The 17,944-nt window shown below is 37.2% G+C and overlaps 1 protein-coding gene across 5 annotated transcripts in view; it reads right to left on the reverse strand.

Annotated features, from left to right (window-relative positions):
- The window catches only part of CSMD1 (CUB and Sushi multiple domains 1), a 1,077,494-nt gene that overhangs the window by 87,092 nt on the left and 972,458 nt on the right, over positions 1 to 17,944 (reverse strand). For all 5 annotated transcript variants that reach the window (XM_051778075.1, XM_051778073.1, XM_051778072.1 and 2 more), the window contains 2 exons: positions 15,176 to 15,364; positions 10,870 to 11,016 (listed from right to left, as the gene is read on the reverse strand). In XM_051778075.1, coding sequence (XP_051634035.1) covers positions 10,870 to 11,016; positions 15,176 to 15,364 — 336 coding nt within the window. The remainder of the gene's footprint in view (positions 1 to 10,869; positions 11,017 to 15,175; positions 15,365 to 17,944) is intronic.

The following is a 17,944-nucleotide window of genomic DNA, read 5'->3' on the forward strand; positions in this document are numbered from 1 at the left end:
TGCATTTGTTTAAATCTAAGTTTTGAAATAAAAATAAACTATGCTAAACTTTAATCGCTACTCTACTAGTATTTTCTACAGAGAGGTTTCCATGACCAGTACAGTCCTCAAGAACTTGTTGCCGAGGACCAGGAATCAGAATGGGAATGATTTCAGAAGTGGAAAGAGATATACAGCGACTGAGGGGACTTACAATATGGACTTTACAGTTATTATGTATATACACATTGTATGTTTCCCCAGAATTTGTATCTCCCGGGTATGCCCAGGCTTGCCCGCTTCCCTGCTTCCCTGCTTCCCTCTCTGATTGGCCGGAGAAGCTGCAGAGAGGAGACAGCCACCATTCGCCCTTTCCTTCCCCGGCTCCTCCCAGGTTCCTCCCCCTTTTTGCCTGTGTCCCTATCCCGATTTGTTCCCCCGTTTGTCTGTCTCATGCTCCACCCCATGTTCTGGCCCTCTCCCCGCCTGAACTGATAAAAAATCCCGTGCACGCCTCAATAAAACATTCCATCTGCACCCCTACCTTGTCTCCGAACCCATTTGTGCTGTGTCACGGCCCCATCCCCCCTCGGACCGTGGCAACTTGTGACATATAAATGGAAATAATTAGACATGTGGTGAGGAAGTAAAAAAAAGTACAACTTTTTTGTGTCAAAAAGTGAGTAACAAAGACCATTTTTTTAAACAAGGTTGCAATGTGTGTATGTAAGGATGGAGTATGGTTATCCAAACTGGAACTATTAAGCAAAAGTACAATATAGTTTGACACACGTGGAGTTTAACACAAATCTGTTTGTTGCATGCCAATATTTATCACTGGATAAAAGCAATATAAAATAATTACCTTGACTTCATATTGGTGTGCAAGTCGCTGCATGTTTGCAGCAGGCATGTATCATGTCAAGCTTACAGAGATTAATATATTTTCAGGAGAAGCATGGCAGGACCATGGCTTTCTGAAAATAAATCTGATGGAACATCCACCACTGAAATAAGCCTGTGAACATTCTTCACAGGGAAGACAGTGTTGAACTCCACTGATAACTAAATGTCAATACCAAGGACACTGAGACTGCAACTAATACTAATTCCCTTCATCATACTGGAATGTGTCTTAGGTGCACCGTGATGTTCATTTTATTTTCTGTAGAAAATTATTTGGTAGAAGTTGGGGTTTTGTTTCACAACTGCATAATTACAGATTTTGCTATACAGCTTTCAATATCTAGCTCTCTGGTTTTTGTTTTGTTTTGTTTTATTATTTTTAATGTATATTTTGTCACCCCAAGGTGCACCTGTGGTATCAATTGCTGCCTAAAGAAGGATGTTTCTCTGCACTGACAGAGATCATAGAGTTGATTATATTCCTAACTGAAATGCTTCCTTTAAATATCTAGATTTAGATGCAGTGTATCAAAGTCAATATTTCTAAGAAATGCCACCCAATATAAACAGGAAAACTAAATCCTATGTTAAGGATGCTGAAAATGCTGTCATCTGTTGAAATTCCATTATATACTTCTCAATTAAGCAGCATTATTTCTACTTGAAATATTATTTCTATATGTCCTTTCTCTTGGGGATTATTTAAAACAAAAACACTAAATCATAAAGGGAAAAATTAAAACTAGAATTAAAATTCATAAACCAGGATGGTCCAGTAAAACAATTGTCTAGGGTCATGTTCTGTGTCTCTTTTAAGCACAGTGACATTCACTTGCATGCCTAACTAAATTACATTAATTATAAAATTACTTTTTAAATTTAATAGGGGATTTGACATTTAAAGAAACACAATAAACACAACTTTAATTTTCGTTTCAAACTATTGAAGAAAAAATGATATTGTTATTGCAAAAGAAGCAGGTTACAACCAGTAAAGTCAGCTCCAGTAACCTCTAATGCACTATTTAATTTTAAATATCCTAGGAGATCTTAAGAATAGCAGGTGAGTCATAAACACAACATACCATTCAGACAAAAGTCCAACTTTATTTCCTCACTGCTGCAATTCTAGACAGAAAATATTTGCCTGTAACTCAGTAATACAGAATAAAAATTCTAACCATACTGTTTTTCCTTATAGTAGCTTTAATTTCTTCTTCTTTCTTTTTCCCCTAAAATCATTTGATCTGGGCTAGTAATTCTTTTATTAAACTGCAAACATTTCAGTTATACTAACAGTAAATTCTTGGCTAGACATAAAAGCATAGGGATTTTTACCCAGAACAAGATCTTTAGCATAACAGGTTGTACTTGTGTTCTGATTTTTTTTTTTTAGCTGAGGTTAGTTTCAACAATATATATATAAATTTCCAGAGAGATGATCTTTAAAATTGCATGTAATATGGGACATTCAGGCTGCCGAATGACACAGAATTATGTCAAAATACTGAAAATTTCCTTGGGAGGCACAGGAGAAATCCATCAGTCATAATTGTTGCTTATGTTGTAACAATTAACAATACCCTGAACCCGAAAGGAATAGTTTAAGCTCTCCAGTGAACTAAGTGGTGTTCAGAAAAAAATCAAGCAAAAAAACTTTTGAACTAAGAAGAAGAAATTGATACAAGAAAACAAGAGGAACACAAAACAACAATATCACTCAGAATTTACTTTAACATCATTTTGGCAATATTTAATTCCTAAAGGTTATTATTGCATATGACCCATAGAAAACTATATCCTCCCTTCCCACATATGTTGATGACTCCTGAATATCTGCTGCTTTCAACCACCTCTTCAATCTACTGTTACTAATGCTTACTTTTCCTGACAACCCAAGGTGAGTGAGTGGCAGCAGCTGCATGGAGATGGAAGAAATAGGGAAGAAGAGATCTGGGAACCAAGATGTCTTGATAATGCTTTGTGGTCATCTGACATTGTGAAAGTTAAAGGTAGAGGTTCAAGTGTGAATATAAAACTCGGAGATGTGTTTGACGGGGAAGGGAGGTTATAACTGGAGAAAAGAGAGAAAGAATATTTGACACAAAGGTGCTGGTTTTAAAAGCCCAGGGGAACAACAGCCATGACAGATTATGCAATGAGATGAGAAATAGGAAGGGAGGGATTGAAGGCTAAGAGTCAGTGATGGAAAAAGATAAAGAGAAGGACTTGGTTAGCTATTAGAAGTGGCACCTAAAGGATGAATGTATCAGAGGTTGAGATTAAGTTCAGATTAAAATGTGATGTAAGTAAATATATATATGATTTAGTGAAAGAAACTGGAAAGAAAAATTTATAAAACTGGAATTGATTAGTGGGAGAAAGAGATCAGAGACAGAAGCAAGGAAAGACGAGGTTAACAAATTAGGGGAGACATTATAAAGAGAAAGCAAGAGAAATTAAAACGGGAAGCTGGAAGGGAAAGATTTGATGAAAGCTGGATAAAGAACAACCTTATGCTATTTGCCAGAGAACCATTAAAATATACCATGATTTGTAGGGAGGGGTAGGAAAAAGGTGGAGATCAAACAAAAAGGTTGGGGAGCACAGCTAGACTGGCTTGGTAGAGGTATTATGATGAGAATGAGTTAAGGTTTGGAACAAACAAGTTAGGGTGAATGGAACTACAAGAAGCAAGGTGAATTCCTTTAAGTACAATGAATAAACAGAGAGCAGTACAGAAAAGATCCTGTAGGAGGCGTGTTTTAGGGATGCTGGATGGAGCATCCTGGGAGATGTAGTCTTGAATGTACTCCCACGCACATGGGCAGTGAGATACCCCATGGTGGTTGGTCAAGGGAATCAGGTGTTACTTTGAGGTACATATAAAAGGCGGTGTTTGCTTCCAATAAACAGATTTGGTTGTTGGACTCCCAACTAGCTGGGTCTGTATGGGTTTATTTGCTTATTATAATAATAAAACCCACATATTAGAAGGGGACTGTGCTCACAGAAGACCTACACAATTTCATGGCTGTTAATAGAGTCTCTAACCTAACCTCTGTTTAAAACAGTTATTTAACATAGATTAGATCCACCTTCCATTCTTATAAAAATATATGATAATGACATTTTAAAGTTGTGGCAGTAGACTGGGAGTATGTCAGAAACCAGCAATAAGGTTACAGGCAAGCAGTGCCTGTAGTCCTCATCCACGTAAAAGCCCTACTAAAACTTAGCAAAGGCAGCATAATATTTATAGAAAAGGCTGATACTCAAAAGATTTTATTATGTCTAAGCTATAGATAGCATGAAAAGAAGAAACACATTTGAAGCAAATTATCTAAAATTTTGAAGACGAATTTATTTTACAACTCTGAAAAATACACTTGTTGATATAGTAAAGGAATATTGATAAGACTCCATACAATGCATTTCCAACCTATAGTTTAGTAATTTTTAATCTGTTCTTTAAACTGAACTCCCTTTGGAGCCCAGGATGAAGCACACATAACATCTTCTAGCGTCAGGAACTGACATATTAACAGAAGAACCACACACAAGACAATAAATAAACGTCTGAAAACCTGAAGTGTAAACAAATGCTTGAAGAATGTCAGACTGAAAACTACAGCCACTGTTAGCTGAGTGAAAATTCTGAGCTTACACAGAAAGCCATACAGCGTGGTCATAAAATATTGCAGCCTTGTGTCAAGGACCACTGGGATAAAATGTTGGTTTTCTCCCAGCCAATTGCTGAGAGGAGAATCTGCCCTGGAATGTCATGAGGCTTAGCTGAAATAGGTGTAATGACAGACGAGTGCTCTCATCTAGCAATGGCAATGTTTTACCACAAAATGTGACAAACTTCTATGACCATTCCAGAGACCTAAGTAGCTTTACAGTTATAGATTTAATTTACTTTTCCAAATGACATAGCATCCGCATTCCTTTAAGGCCTCTTAGATACCAGTATATTTTGCAAGGCAACAGACATTTTCAGCTCACTTATAATCAAAATATCCATTTGCAACTTGCAACTGAATACCAGCAGGGTAATAACTGCCTGGCTAAATCACATATAACTAGTCAATGGATGTGTGGACAGCAACACAGATAAACACTGATTTTGCATTTGCAGGACCACACTCTTCCTTAACAAAGCATATTCTCTTAATAGCTGGAACATTCAAACATCTGTGCTGAGGGTTTTTTTGCTGTTTGAGACACTCTGTCTAAGGGAAGTTCAGTTAAATAACTCCCAATTAAAACTTAAAATTCCTTTAAACTGGATGTCCCAAACCCCCAGGGGATTTCGTAGGTTTCAGTCTCTACAGTGAATTATATAATATTTTCTCTAAGAATTTATTTTAGCAAAGGGCCCGATTTCCCAGCAGTATCTTTGATCAATAGTAAAAAACTAATACAAAGAAGATATTTATAAGTATTCATAGAAATAATACTATGTTTGGAATTATAAATATACAAAAAACTTTCCTTCAAATCCTGTGATGCCTTTGTTTAGCTTACATGCTAAATTTTATGTTGACAGATAAAGAGTCACAGCTTAGTATACTACTTCCTTCTAACTTTGTCTTTTGGATACTTACTTGTCGTCATCATCATGTTACCAGGGAATCTTAAGTCTTTATACTGCTATTCTTTAAATATTCAATGCACTAGAGTGTTACCATAATTTTCACTTTAGACGCTCTATAGATAAGAAATCGGACACTGGCTTAAGTAATTAGGTAAGGTCACACAAGAAAATTAAACGTACTTCTTCTGATTACCAACCCATTTCCTTGATTAATGGACCATCCGTTTCCCTTTATAATGTACAGGATCAAAATGGAGAACACTACTCAACCAAGCAACAAGAAAGGATTGGGCTGTCATTCTTTTTCTTTTGCATTTTAGCTTTAAATCTAGCAAATAAATAGCATGAAAACACAAGGTAAACTTGCAAAGGCCTATTCCCTTTTTAGTGATAGAATTGTAAATGTCTACCCCTCCAAAAACTAAACATCTAACTAAATAACCTGCTATTTATAGGACAGACTTTCTTACTGATGATTCAACATTTATAAATGATCCTGCATATTTGTCTTGATTCAAATTACTGTATAAACCTCCACTGTGACCTTCCTGCTGTATTTATTACAGTAAATCACCACGTACAAGTTTAGGAACCAGAGAAAAAAAAATTATACAGAATCTGATGAACTTCTTTGTACAGTTCCCTTGTTACTTATAACCAGCTACTGGAAAATGTAAAGACAAACCAATCGATAGCTTTTTCTTTTAAATTGAAATGGAGAGGGAGTAGGAACAGTAGTTTCCCATGTACAAAGCTTGAAAATAACATTAAATGAATGGTGAAGAATTATGCTTCTCACGAAAATATGTGAGGTTAAAAGAACATAGTTAAGGTGTGTTGGCTTGACCCTGATGCCAGGTGCCCACCAAAGCTGCTCAATTGCTCCCCTTCTCAGCTGCACAGGGGAGAGAAAAATATAATGGAAGGCTTGTGGGTTGAGATAAGGACAGGAAGAGATCACTCTCAGTTATCCTCGTGGGCAAAACAGATTCGGCTTGGTGAAATTAATTTAACTTATTACCAATCAAATCAAAGTAGAATAATGCAAAATAAAACTAAATATTAAAAGTCTTCTCCCTTGCCCTCCTCCTTCCCCTGCTTTTCCCCAGGTCTTCTGGTTTATTAGGAGGGAGTTCATTTTCTTCATAGTCACTAATATGAGGCTGTGTTTTGGATTTGTGCTAAAAATAGTGTCAATAATACAGGGATGCTATTGCTGAGCAGCACTTATAGAGTCAAGGCCTTTTCTGCTCCTCAGAACACTCCACCAGTGAGGAGGCTACGGGTGCACAAGGATTTGGGAGGGGACACAGCTGGGACAGCTGACCCAAACTGACCAAAGGGACAGTCCACAACATATGATGTCATGCTCAACAATAAAAGGTGGAGGAAGAAGAAGGAAGGAGAGATGTTTGTCATTATGGTGTTTGTCTTCCCAAGTCTCCATTAAGTTAGATGGAACCCTGCATTTCTGGAGATGGCTGAACACCTGTCAATGGGAAGTAGTGAATGAATTCCCTGTTTTGATTTGATTGCATGTGCAGCCTTTATTTTACCTATTAAACTTTATATGTTTATCTTATCCAACATGTTTTCTCATTTTTACTCTTTTGATTCTCTACCTCATCCTTCATCCTGCTGGGGGGGGAGTGAGCAAACAACTGGGTGTGGCTTAGTGGCCTGCTGGAGTTAAAGAGCAATGTAGGGCTCAAATGGGTGTTGCAGTCAGTTCATCACACATTGTTCCTGCCACTCCTTTCTCCTTTGGAAGAGTATCCTTCACACTCTTTCCCTGCTCCAGCATGGTGTCCCTCCCACAGGAGACAGTCTTCTATGAACCTATCCAATGTGAGTCTTTCCCACAGGCTGGAGTTCCTTACGATCTGCTCTAGTACAGATCCCTTCCATACAGTGAGGTCCTTCAGGAACAGACTGCTCCAGTTCAGGTCCCCCATGGAGTCACAAGTTCTGCCAGCAAATCTGGTCCAGTGTGGGCTCTTCTCTCCGTGTGTCCACAGGTCCCGACAGGAGTCTTCTGCACCATGGGTTTCTCATTATGTCACAGCATCCTTCAGGCATCCACCTGCTCTAGCATGGGGTCCTCCAGGGGCTGCAGGGGGACAGCCTGCCCTGCACCCCGGTCTTCACCACAGTCTGCAAGAGAATCTCTGCTCTGGCACTTAGATCACCTCCAGCACCTTCTTCTTTACTGGCCTTGGTGTCTGCAGAGTCCTCACTCGCACATATTCTCACTCCTTTCTTCTGGCTGCGGCTGAGGTTGTTCTTTTTCTCTTCTTAAGTACATTATTGCAGAGGCACTACCACTATGGCTGATGGGCTTGGATGTAGCCAGCAGCCAGTCTGTCTTGGAACTGGCTGGACGTGGCTCCATTAGACATGGTGGAAACTTCTGACAGCTTCTCACAGAAGCCACAATTGTAGCCCCCCCGCCACAAAAATCTGGCCACTCAAACCCAATATAGAGACCTATGGTGGGGTTTGTAATACATACATCTACATATATCTAGTCCTATTGGCAGGAAATTACAAAGCAGCTAAGTAACCACTTGCTTTATTTACTTTTGAATGACTAACCAAAAGTTAAACAAAAGCCTGTAAATGTTACAGAGGCAATGTCAACTTGAAAAGTAGCAAGTGAAGTACCCAACTGGTTCCCAAGTCCTTGTACCTCCACCGGGTATGCCAGGTACTGTAGTGCACTCTCATTCTTTCTACTGCTACTTAAAAAAGAAACTTCTTCTTTTCTATGCTTTTATCCTAGCTTTCCTGGGTAGGAATATGCTGCAGGGTTATAAATCATTGAGGGAGAAAAACCAAGAAGTATGTTCTTCAGGAGTCTTTCAAAGCAGTTTCAAACTTTCATCTCTTATAGAGTGGGTTTCCTAGCCTGGGCTCAGCCAGTTCCACTTTCTGCACTCACAGATCTTCCCTGTTTGTAATATACTGCACAGTTTGGGTAGAAACCAGCTGCACCAGGAAGTCAAGTTCAAGCACTACAAAAGCATTAAAAAAAAAAGATATTTCAGCACACAAGACCTTTTCCTTTTTTTTTTTTTCTTCCATTTTAGTGACTTTACCATACTATATCCCTTTCAAAGAAAAAAAAGGCATTACTTCCCTAGAGCTGCAAGAAAATCTAACTGATGCTTCCCCTCCTGGCTTCATTATGCCATACAGATACTCCATAGACTAAGAAAGAGATCATTTAATATCTAGGTGTTAGTGCAGTTAGAAAATGCCTTATTTAGACTAAAATCGTGCTAGTACCTCTATAATATGTCAAAGCCCTTTAAAGAATACCCCTCCTCTGTAATGCTATGGCTTTTTTCTACTGAGATTTAGTGAAAAGCCTTAAACCACAAGATAGAAAACATACCATTAATATTAGACAAACAGTTTACACAACTAAAGTTGTACACTAAACAAAATATTAAACATTTTTCTGAAAGCTTCTATACTTTTGAACAGTGAATAAAATTTGTATCTACAAATGAAATCTAGTTGTGACAAAGCTACAATTTACAAAATTTTGTGCACTGGCGTAGCTGGAGAAGAGAAGGGTTATGGGAGGGCAGTAATTCATTTCAATAGGTTCTTCATTATGAGGAAGCCTGCTGGCTCAGTCACAGCTGCCACACTATCAATAGCCTTTTTAGGATCTTGTATTTTTCCTATTTTCATGATGTTGCTCTCCCTCATTAAGATTCAAATCCAATTGTTTATGCTGCCGCTCACTGTTACTCTTCTTTCATGCTGATTATTTCCATTGAATCTCATGTAAAATGTACAGAAGTTTAGAGAAAAATGCAGGCAGTGACTGCTAGTGAAGTGGAAAAAGCTAAACTGTTGTTTGTTCCTAAAACATAGCCATAAGGATTGCATATCTGTCTCCAGCCTCCCAATTTTATTTTTGCAGCTAGTGCCATAATAATTGATGAATTGAGCTTAGCAATTAGACAGACCACTTCTTCACTACTGCAAAATGTGTTTTGTGTACAAGCAAAGGTATAAAATAATTTCCCCAAATTCCTCAAAAATAAGGCTCCTTAATAATCTGATACTTATAAAACAAATCCTTCACATGAAGCCTACTCTTGTGACCCAGATATTGCTTCTTCACTTTGAATTAACAACTGAAGGCCCACTCCCTTCATTGCCACACATTTGAGGCTGTGGTTTTCTTTGTTTGCTCTTGAACACTCTCAATCCATCTATTAAGTCCTGCAATTGCTTTTTCACAATGAAAAACTAGGTGAATCTCCAGTATGCTTGAAAACAACTTTCCTTTCCATCTCTCAGTTTCAGTCTGTCTGTAGTAATATTTCAAAGACTTCTTGCAAGCTGGAGATAATGCTTTTACTGACTCCTTTTTTCCCCTGACTGCTCACAGTCCTGCTTATAGTTCTTAAATCCCCCAAACAATGATTATTATGCTCTGAGCTGAGCCCTGATCTTCTGTTTCAGCAACAAGAGAAACTTTACAGAAGTTAAGCAGGCAGTGCCTGGATGGTACAGAAACGAAGTGAGCTTTAACATGACTAAATGGAAGATACTTGGTGCTTGATGAAATGTTCTGCTAAAACATTCTTAATATTCCTTTCTCTAATTCATACTGACAATTATTAAGAACCAAAATTAACACACGCAATCTTTACATTGCTAATCAAGTCCAAACACAAAAAAGTGCAAATGTTAATGACAGCAATTGTCACCTCTCTCTCTCTCTCTCACACACTATTTACATCATGTAAATGATCCCTAAACCAAGTCTTTTAGTACCATTGTAGATGTATGGGTGGAAAGATCTTAAACAGACTGAAAACTGAGTAAGGGTCATTATGTCTAATCCAGTACTGCAATACACTTTTTCTAATTTTTTTTATTAATAAGGGAAATAATTTTGACACTAGTTAGATGAACTGTTTACATATCTTCATGTCACCACAATGCCAGATTCATATGCAGCCTGTTGAAGAGATGAGAGATTCCTCCCCCATCCCAGTTTTCCATTTATTTGTACATGAAGAAAAACACAGTATTGAGAGTTGTGAATTGCAACTCTAGGAAATGGTAAACCTAAGAGCTATCCTTACTACTACATTTCAAAGGCCTCACACCAGGTCTGATAAGACAAGAGAGCAGGTGCAGAGAGAAGTATTAATTGGAGAAGCATTAATCTGGAGATCTTTGGCACACTAGAAAAAAAATGAAGAGATCAAGTTCCGTGCTTACCTTAAAAAACAGAATGATTAAACATCCTTAAAATGTACATTATTGTAAATTATCTTCATGGTTTTAAGTGCAGCTGGACAATAGTATTTATAGCAACAAAGTACAATTTATTGGAACGCTTTAGTAGTTACCTGAGTAACGGATCTTGAATCCTTTCTTGTTGGTTGCATGATCCGTTGACCAGCGGAGATAGAGCTGATTCATTTTGCTTGTGAAGTTCAGTTGCCCAGTATGATTCCCACTTAAAGCAACCAGTAAAGGGCTTTGCCCAGAAGAACCTTCAGAGGTGAAAAAAGAAACTCTTGAAGTTTTAAAGTGCAATGAGTTTAAGTGAATGTGAACACAATAGGATAGGAAATAAGCTGACATTTTCAGAGAAATAATTAACAGATCTCTATTAAAACTGTCCATCTGGTTTTAGGTTTTCATTAGAGGGCACAATAAAAGATATTGGTACAAACAAATAGAAATATAAACCAATATATTTTTGTCATTTTGCCACAAACACTGAAAAAAAAGTGGATTTTCTAAAAAAATTATTCATTTCTATCTGACACAATTATTTTGAATGAAGTTGTGTTTCTAATCCTTGTCCTTTTATATCTATTATTTATTAAATTTCTTATCTAACTAGTGAGCGGTAGCAAATATATACATTCTTTTACATCATACATCTTGAATAGTTTAAATGCCACCATATTACGTGGTAAACACAGTTAAAAATGCTCCTTCAAATATAAGATCATCACAGTGTACAAGTGCTATGAATTTACATACTTTTCTGTGACTCAGCTCTATTAATAGGTGTGCTTATTATGGTTTCATTTTAGTGTGAAAAGATGCACAGTTATGGTAAATACAGGATGTTGAAAAAATATGTTCTGGCACTAGACTGCTATCTTCACTGCAATAAAACCATAAAAGCACGAAAAATTATTTTTGGGGCTAATTATATAATAGAACAACATATATGCAAGAGAAAAAAAATATACATCAATCCAATCTCTAAACAAAAGCTTTCTAAAACATGAAATGGCATCTTTTTCCTCCATATGAATGTTGTGTTTTCTCCAGCTGAACCGTTCCCCTTCATATGCACACTATGCTTTTGCTCCATGTTTTTTCAAGTCTATGAGCCATGTTCAACCAACATTATCTTGGTCACAGTTGCTATTACAAATAAAGAGCTGCTTCATTCACTTTTTTTTGCTGAGTTTGAACAGCTGCAGCCTAATCAGTTCTTATGTTACATGAAAATACAAAAATAAAACTGAATCAAATGACACCTAAAAATTGAATGCAATTGTTGTCAGCCTCCTCCTCCTCCAGTCCAATAAAAAAAACCAAATGTGTATTTTCTCACTGTGACATTTCAGGTAGAAAATGGAGGCTATAAAAGCCACAACAAAACATAAATATTAAGACCACCTCCCAGTTCTTAGGAATTGCAGTTCATAATGACAATATTACAACTAAATAACTATTATTAAATATCTTCTAAATAATAAATGCATATACAAAATAAGAACAAATAAGCATAGCTTTAGGCACAGGTTGCCCAGCATGCACTCATCAAAATACTTGGTGACTTGTTTGTTTATCATATTAGGGAGTTAGTGTAGGGAGTTAGTGTTTAACAATTACAGTGTAGGATAAACAATAAAGAATGCTAAAGTCAATTCTTATTTTTGCTTGAAAAAATGATTCAGAATGTGACATTTCACTCACTTACTCTGTGCTTCACTCTGGGTTTTTCTAAAATTGGTTTAATACACGTGTTACAGTTGGGAATGTATATGTTCTTTCTAAATTCTCAAATAAAGGGACTAAAAGAGTACAGTTACTAATAAAGACCCACTACATACAACAAGGTGAGAATCCTTATTAGTGACCATGAAATTAGTTTAGAGCATCATATGCCACACCACATTTTTTAGTCATTGGGAGATCAGAGGATTGATTCAATGTATTTTAGTTTGCTTTGTTTTTCTTGGAGTTGAGTTTCAGTTTCTTTACCTTACCTAGCAGGCAGCTGTTCAGATGGTCTTCAGGAAGGTCAGCAACATGACTTAGGTGTTCTTGAGTATGACATTTTTTTAATTATTGTTTCAGAATTTGTCTATATAAGGAAATAAAAACTCAACTTCTGCTGCAGTGATGTGTCATATGATGCTTTTCTGAATATTAGGTAAAAGTTGACATTTCCTTCTATTTTCAACGACAGAATTTTTGTGATTTAGTTCAGGGAGAAAAAAAGAACTTTTCTGTATTAAATGAATGCTATTCCATGTGAATAGACTGAATGTAGTGTTTTCAAGTTCAAAATACTTTAATAACTCTGTTCATAGTACATTTATGGCTTCTCTGGTTTAGAATTCAGATGGATTTCTTAAAGGTATGACTTATAAGCGGGAATGTCTAACAGGCTTATTGGTCCCAGTTGACCAGGGTGACCTCCGTGACTGGATGCCTATCCTGATCATTGTCCAGCTGCTGAAGCATCATAATTTACAGTGAAGTCAGGTAGGTCCAGTCACTGTTGTGGTTTGCATTCCAAAGCTGCCTTATAAAGTAATCAGAGACATGTGCCTTAGCAAACATTATTTCTGTAAAATTTGTCTTTCCAATCTTTATACAGTTTCTGCATCAAGTTTGATGATGTATCTTAAGCTGGTTTAGATAGATCAGTGCAGTTCTAGTAACCTAGATAAACTATACACTGTTTTGGACCACACAAGATCTCACAATATGACATATATTTGTTGCAAAATGCAGCAATACAGGGAAACGCCTAAGCTAGCTCTGAACGAGCTAGTCTGAGTTATAGCCATCAATGGAAGCAATATAGCCATATCAGCATTGCCTTCTGCCCCAACAAAGTCATCATGCTGAGGTGTAGAACTAATTAGTCCAGCAAAGCACATTGCTAATGTGGCCACAGGGACACAAGCATCTCTGCAAGGTACTGCAATGTGCCATATTTGAATATCAACTTGTTGAGAGCTAGATCAGGAATCTCTACATGGCACTGTAATTGAGAGGTTTTAAATATGCCATTATCTTCCTCACTTAAGGTTGCTGGTAGGTGGTAGAAAAAATTACTTCTGTAAAGCTGCAGTAGAGATGAATTTGTAAGAATATAATTTCATGTCACAAAATGAAAATGCTTAAAAACATAGGAACTATGTTAATTCTCCTCTCAGATCTATTATTGATAACGTGGTTTCATTACATTTAAATTCATAAGAAAGAAAACAAAAAATACATCAGGCAAATTAATCAGTTTCAACAGTATTTTTCGAATGAAAACAAGTGATCAGACCACTAAAAAAATTCCAGGTATGCTATACAGTTTCTTGAGGTTAAATACAAAATAGAGTGGAGGAAAAGCCAGTCGTAATAGATTTCTTGCAGACTTTTTTCTACAGTAACATGGCATGGACCAACATACATGTTATGAAGAAAAAAATACACTAATGAAGTGGCATTTTTAAAAGAACTAAAAATATTGTGGGTTTTTCCAGAATTTTGTTACCAAAAAGTGAAAACAAACTGATAATTTTAGACATTAAAAACTTATTATTTAAGAGAAATACTTGGAGCAAGATACTGAAAAAGATATGTCCTTTTCATATTTTTCATGCTATGAAACTCCCATAGTGAATATTAATTGTTTCTATCATAATTATCATATATTCTTGGTTAATGAGCAATGATATGATAATGGTTTCCAAATGAATAAACATATATTTAAGAACAATCAGAAACTAGTTATCCTAATCAATCAGTGATAACAGAACAAGTGACAATAAATTCAGAATTCAGCAGAAAATAAGAATTAAGTAGGGCCCTTTGAGAGGCGATACTGTGAGTAGCACTAGAAACTGGATTTTTGTCATTTCTCTACTCTTTGTCTGAAAACAGATGGTCAAAAAATCTAACAGTGGTATATTCAAACAGTGAATTGCACTGGTCTGCTATGCTATGGTGAAAGTAGACAGAATTTGAACTCAATATTGAATATTTAGACTCAATTAATTTTATTAATTTGTACAAATGGAATTATAAGCCCAAAATATTTCCTTACCAGAAATGAACCCTTACAGACCAGCATGTTAATTTCTCCTTTTAGAAGAGAAATTATATATATTTCCCAGGAAACAGGAAATTGTGTGACTTTCATAGGGATGCTGCAGCTCTACTGCTCCTCCTCTGACAATACCTAAGAACATTTAAAAGCTTCTTTGTCTTGAATACATCTATAAAAAATTTAACTGGCTAACAGATTTAGATTTAAGGTAAAATTAATAGAAATCCTGAACTGCTGTTTAAGTTTCAGATTTGTCACTGCATTATGAAACCAACAACTGGAAATCAAGGCCCAGTCGACACAATATTTGGTCTTTTGTGATTAGATAGAATTTAAATCTCTCTTACCATCAAATACCTCCAGCTCATCAAATTGCTTTTCACTTTGAAACATTTCTACAAAAATGGAGATGTTATATCCTGGCTCAACCTTTATAGTCCAAGAACATGTCTGAGAGTTGGGATAGGTGCCTGGATAACCTGGACTGAGGATCACTCCTGATGATTCTGTACGGATTTCATTCGCTGGACATTGTGCTAAAAAGGACACAAAAGGAAGAACAAGAACAGCAATGAAATAAAGTGCTTCCTTTCTATGAAATGCATGCTTCAGGTTCAGTTTCCAAATGAAAACATGTTAAAACTATATTCTAGATGGAAGAAACAATAAAGTTCCCTATAGTACACACAGAAACAGGACCGCTTTTGTAAACCTTGCATTAGGAAATAAGATACTAATTATAGTAAAACATTAACCCAGAAATACGTTAGAATCCAAATGGTTTTCAGTCAAGGGATTCACATATGCTGGCACGATCAAAACAGGTGAGGTAAAAGTCCTGGTAAAACTTTTTATTTGGAAACTGTATTCTATTTGCAGTCTTAAAAACATGACCCAGCTTCAAGAATTAAAACTGTTACATGAACATGACAATATACTGGAACATTCAATATATTGGAATATATTGGAATACCAATATATTGGAACACCAGATCATTTGAAAGATATGTGTTTTTAGCTAAGTGTTCATTTTGGACACAGAATGCTCCAAGTCATTCAAGACAGACCTTCTCAGAAACCACTTCTCCTGTGGAACTCAAAATAAACTCAGAACTCACAATAAACTGTAGTTTCACCTAGTATTCACAGGCATTTATGATCTCTGTATATTGCAACGACTATACGATATTAAAATATTGTAAATTTTACATCCCAAATACCGATTTTGATTAAGAAGTTCTTTTTTTGGTCACTGTTTTTCTTTAACATTTTGCCTGTCCTGCAGGACTGATTTTTTCATGCCTCTTTCGTGTTGAAGTCTGATACATTTTGTCCACGGTTTCATAAAAGATGTGCATTTTAACAAATTTTTTTTGTAAGATTCACAAATATATCTTGACAGAGATGCATTCCTGGAAACTGTCTGGCACAGTACCCAGGTACTTACATAAACATAACAGAGGAAAACATGATCGGAGAAAAATATATTACAGGGGAAAACCCACACGTAAATATGAGAAACGAACATTAAAAACTGGACCATTTCCCTTAGAGGGCCTTTTGCAAAATTGGAGGTGAAATTTAGGTTTAGTAATAGATAAAAAATTTGTTCAGTCAGAGAGAAAAATGTCAACTTGTGCAAAGTAGGAATGTAATATTCAAGTGAGAAGAGGCAACCAAGAAGGAGGAACAAGATATGGGCTGGGAAAAAAATGGCAAGCAAATAATTTTTCCGTGGCATGTATCCCTTTCTGATATCATTTGACAGCACTACCTGTAGCATACAATATCTCTAAGAGGTAAAGCCATTTTTCATAGAAGATCCTGAGAGGGGGAAGGCCTATGGGACAATGGTATATAAAGTCATAGGAATTCTTTTCAGTATTTTAATCCATAGATTGTCTCTTAATGTAGGAATACCTGTCACAGCCAGTACGGCTTCGTGAGAGGAAAGTCCTGCTTATCAAACCTGATTTCCTTCTATGACAAGGTAACCCACCTATTTGATCAGGAGAAACCTGTTGATGTTCTCTTTTTGGATTTCAGCAAAGCTTTCAGTGCTGTCTCTCACAGTATCCTTCTGCACAAAATGTCCAGCACACAGTTGGATAAACACATTATGTGGTGGGTGAGGAATTGGCTCATGGGTCAAGCACAGAGGGTAACAGCGAATGGGCGAACATCAGACTTGTCAACAGTGGGGTTTCACAGGGCTCCATCTTGGGCCCTGTGCTCTTCAACATCTTCATAAATGACTTGGATGCAGGACTGGAAGGGATACTAAGCAAGTTTGCAGATGAAAAAGCTGGGAGGAGCTGTTGACTCCCTCAAGGGCAGGAAGACCCTGCAGAGACCTCGAAAATTAAAGGGCAATCACCAATCATATGAAGTTAAACAAGGGAAAATGCCAGATTCCTCACCTGGGATGGGGCAAACCTGGATGTACATACAGACTGGGGAATGACATGCTGGAAAGCAGTGCTGCAGAAAAGGATCTAGAGGTGCTAGTCACTGGCAGTTAAATATGTGTCAGCAGTGCCCTGGCAGCCAGGAGGGCCAACTTTGTCCTACATCAAGCAAAGCACCTCCAGCCGGTTGAGGGAGGGGATTGTTCCACTCGACTCTGCACTGCTGTAGCCTCACCTTGAATATTGTGTGCAGTTCAGGCACTGCAATATAAAAAGGTATTCAGCTATTAGAGAGTGTCCAAAGGAGGGCAACAAAGATGGTGAAGGGCTTTGAGGGGAAGCCATATGAGGAACAGCTAAGGTCACTTGGTGTGTTCAGCCTGGAGAAAGGGAGACTGAGGGGAGACCTCATTGCAGTTACAACTTCCTTGTGAGGGGAAGAGGAGGGGCAGGCACTGATCTCTTCTCTGTGGTGACCAGTGACAGGACCTGAGAGATTGGCCTGAAGTTGTGTCAGTGGAGGTTTAGGCTGGATATTAGAAAAAGGTTCTTCACCTAAAGGGTGATTGGGTGCTGGAATAGGCTCCACAGGGAAGTGATCACAGCATCAAGCCTGACAGAGTTCAAGAAGTGTTTGGACCAATATTCTCAGGCATGGTGTGACTCTTGGGAATGGTCCTTTGCAGGGCTAGGAGTTGGACTCGGTGA

This window comes from Manacus candei, unplaced genomic scaffold (genome assembly GCF_025592945.1).
Source record: "Manacus candei isolate 608988 ecotype Guabito, Panama unplaced genomic scaffold, ASM2559294v1 h1tg000011l, whole genome shotgun sequence".
In the NCBI taxonomy this organism is placed as follows: domain Eukaryota; kingdom Metazoa; phylum Chordata; class Aves; order Passeriformes; family Pipridae; genus Manacus; species Manacus candei.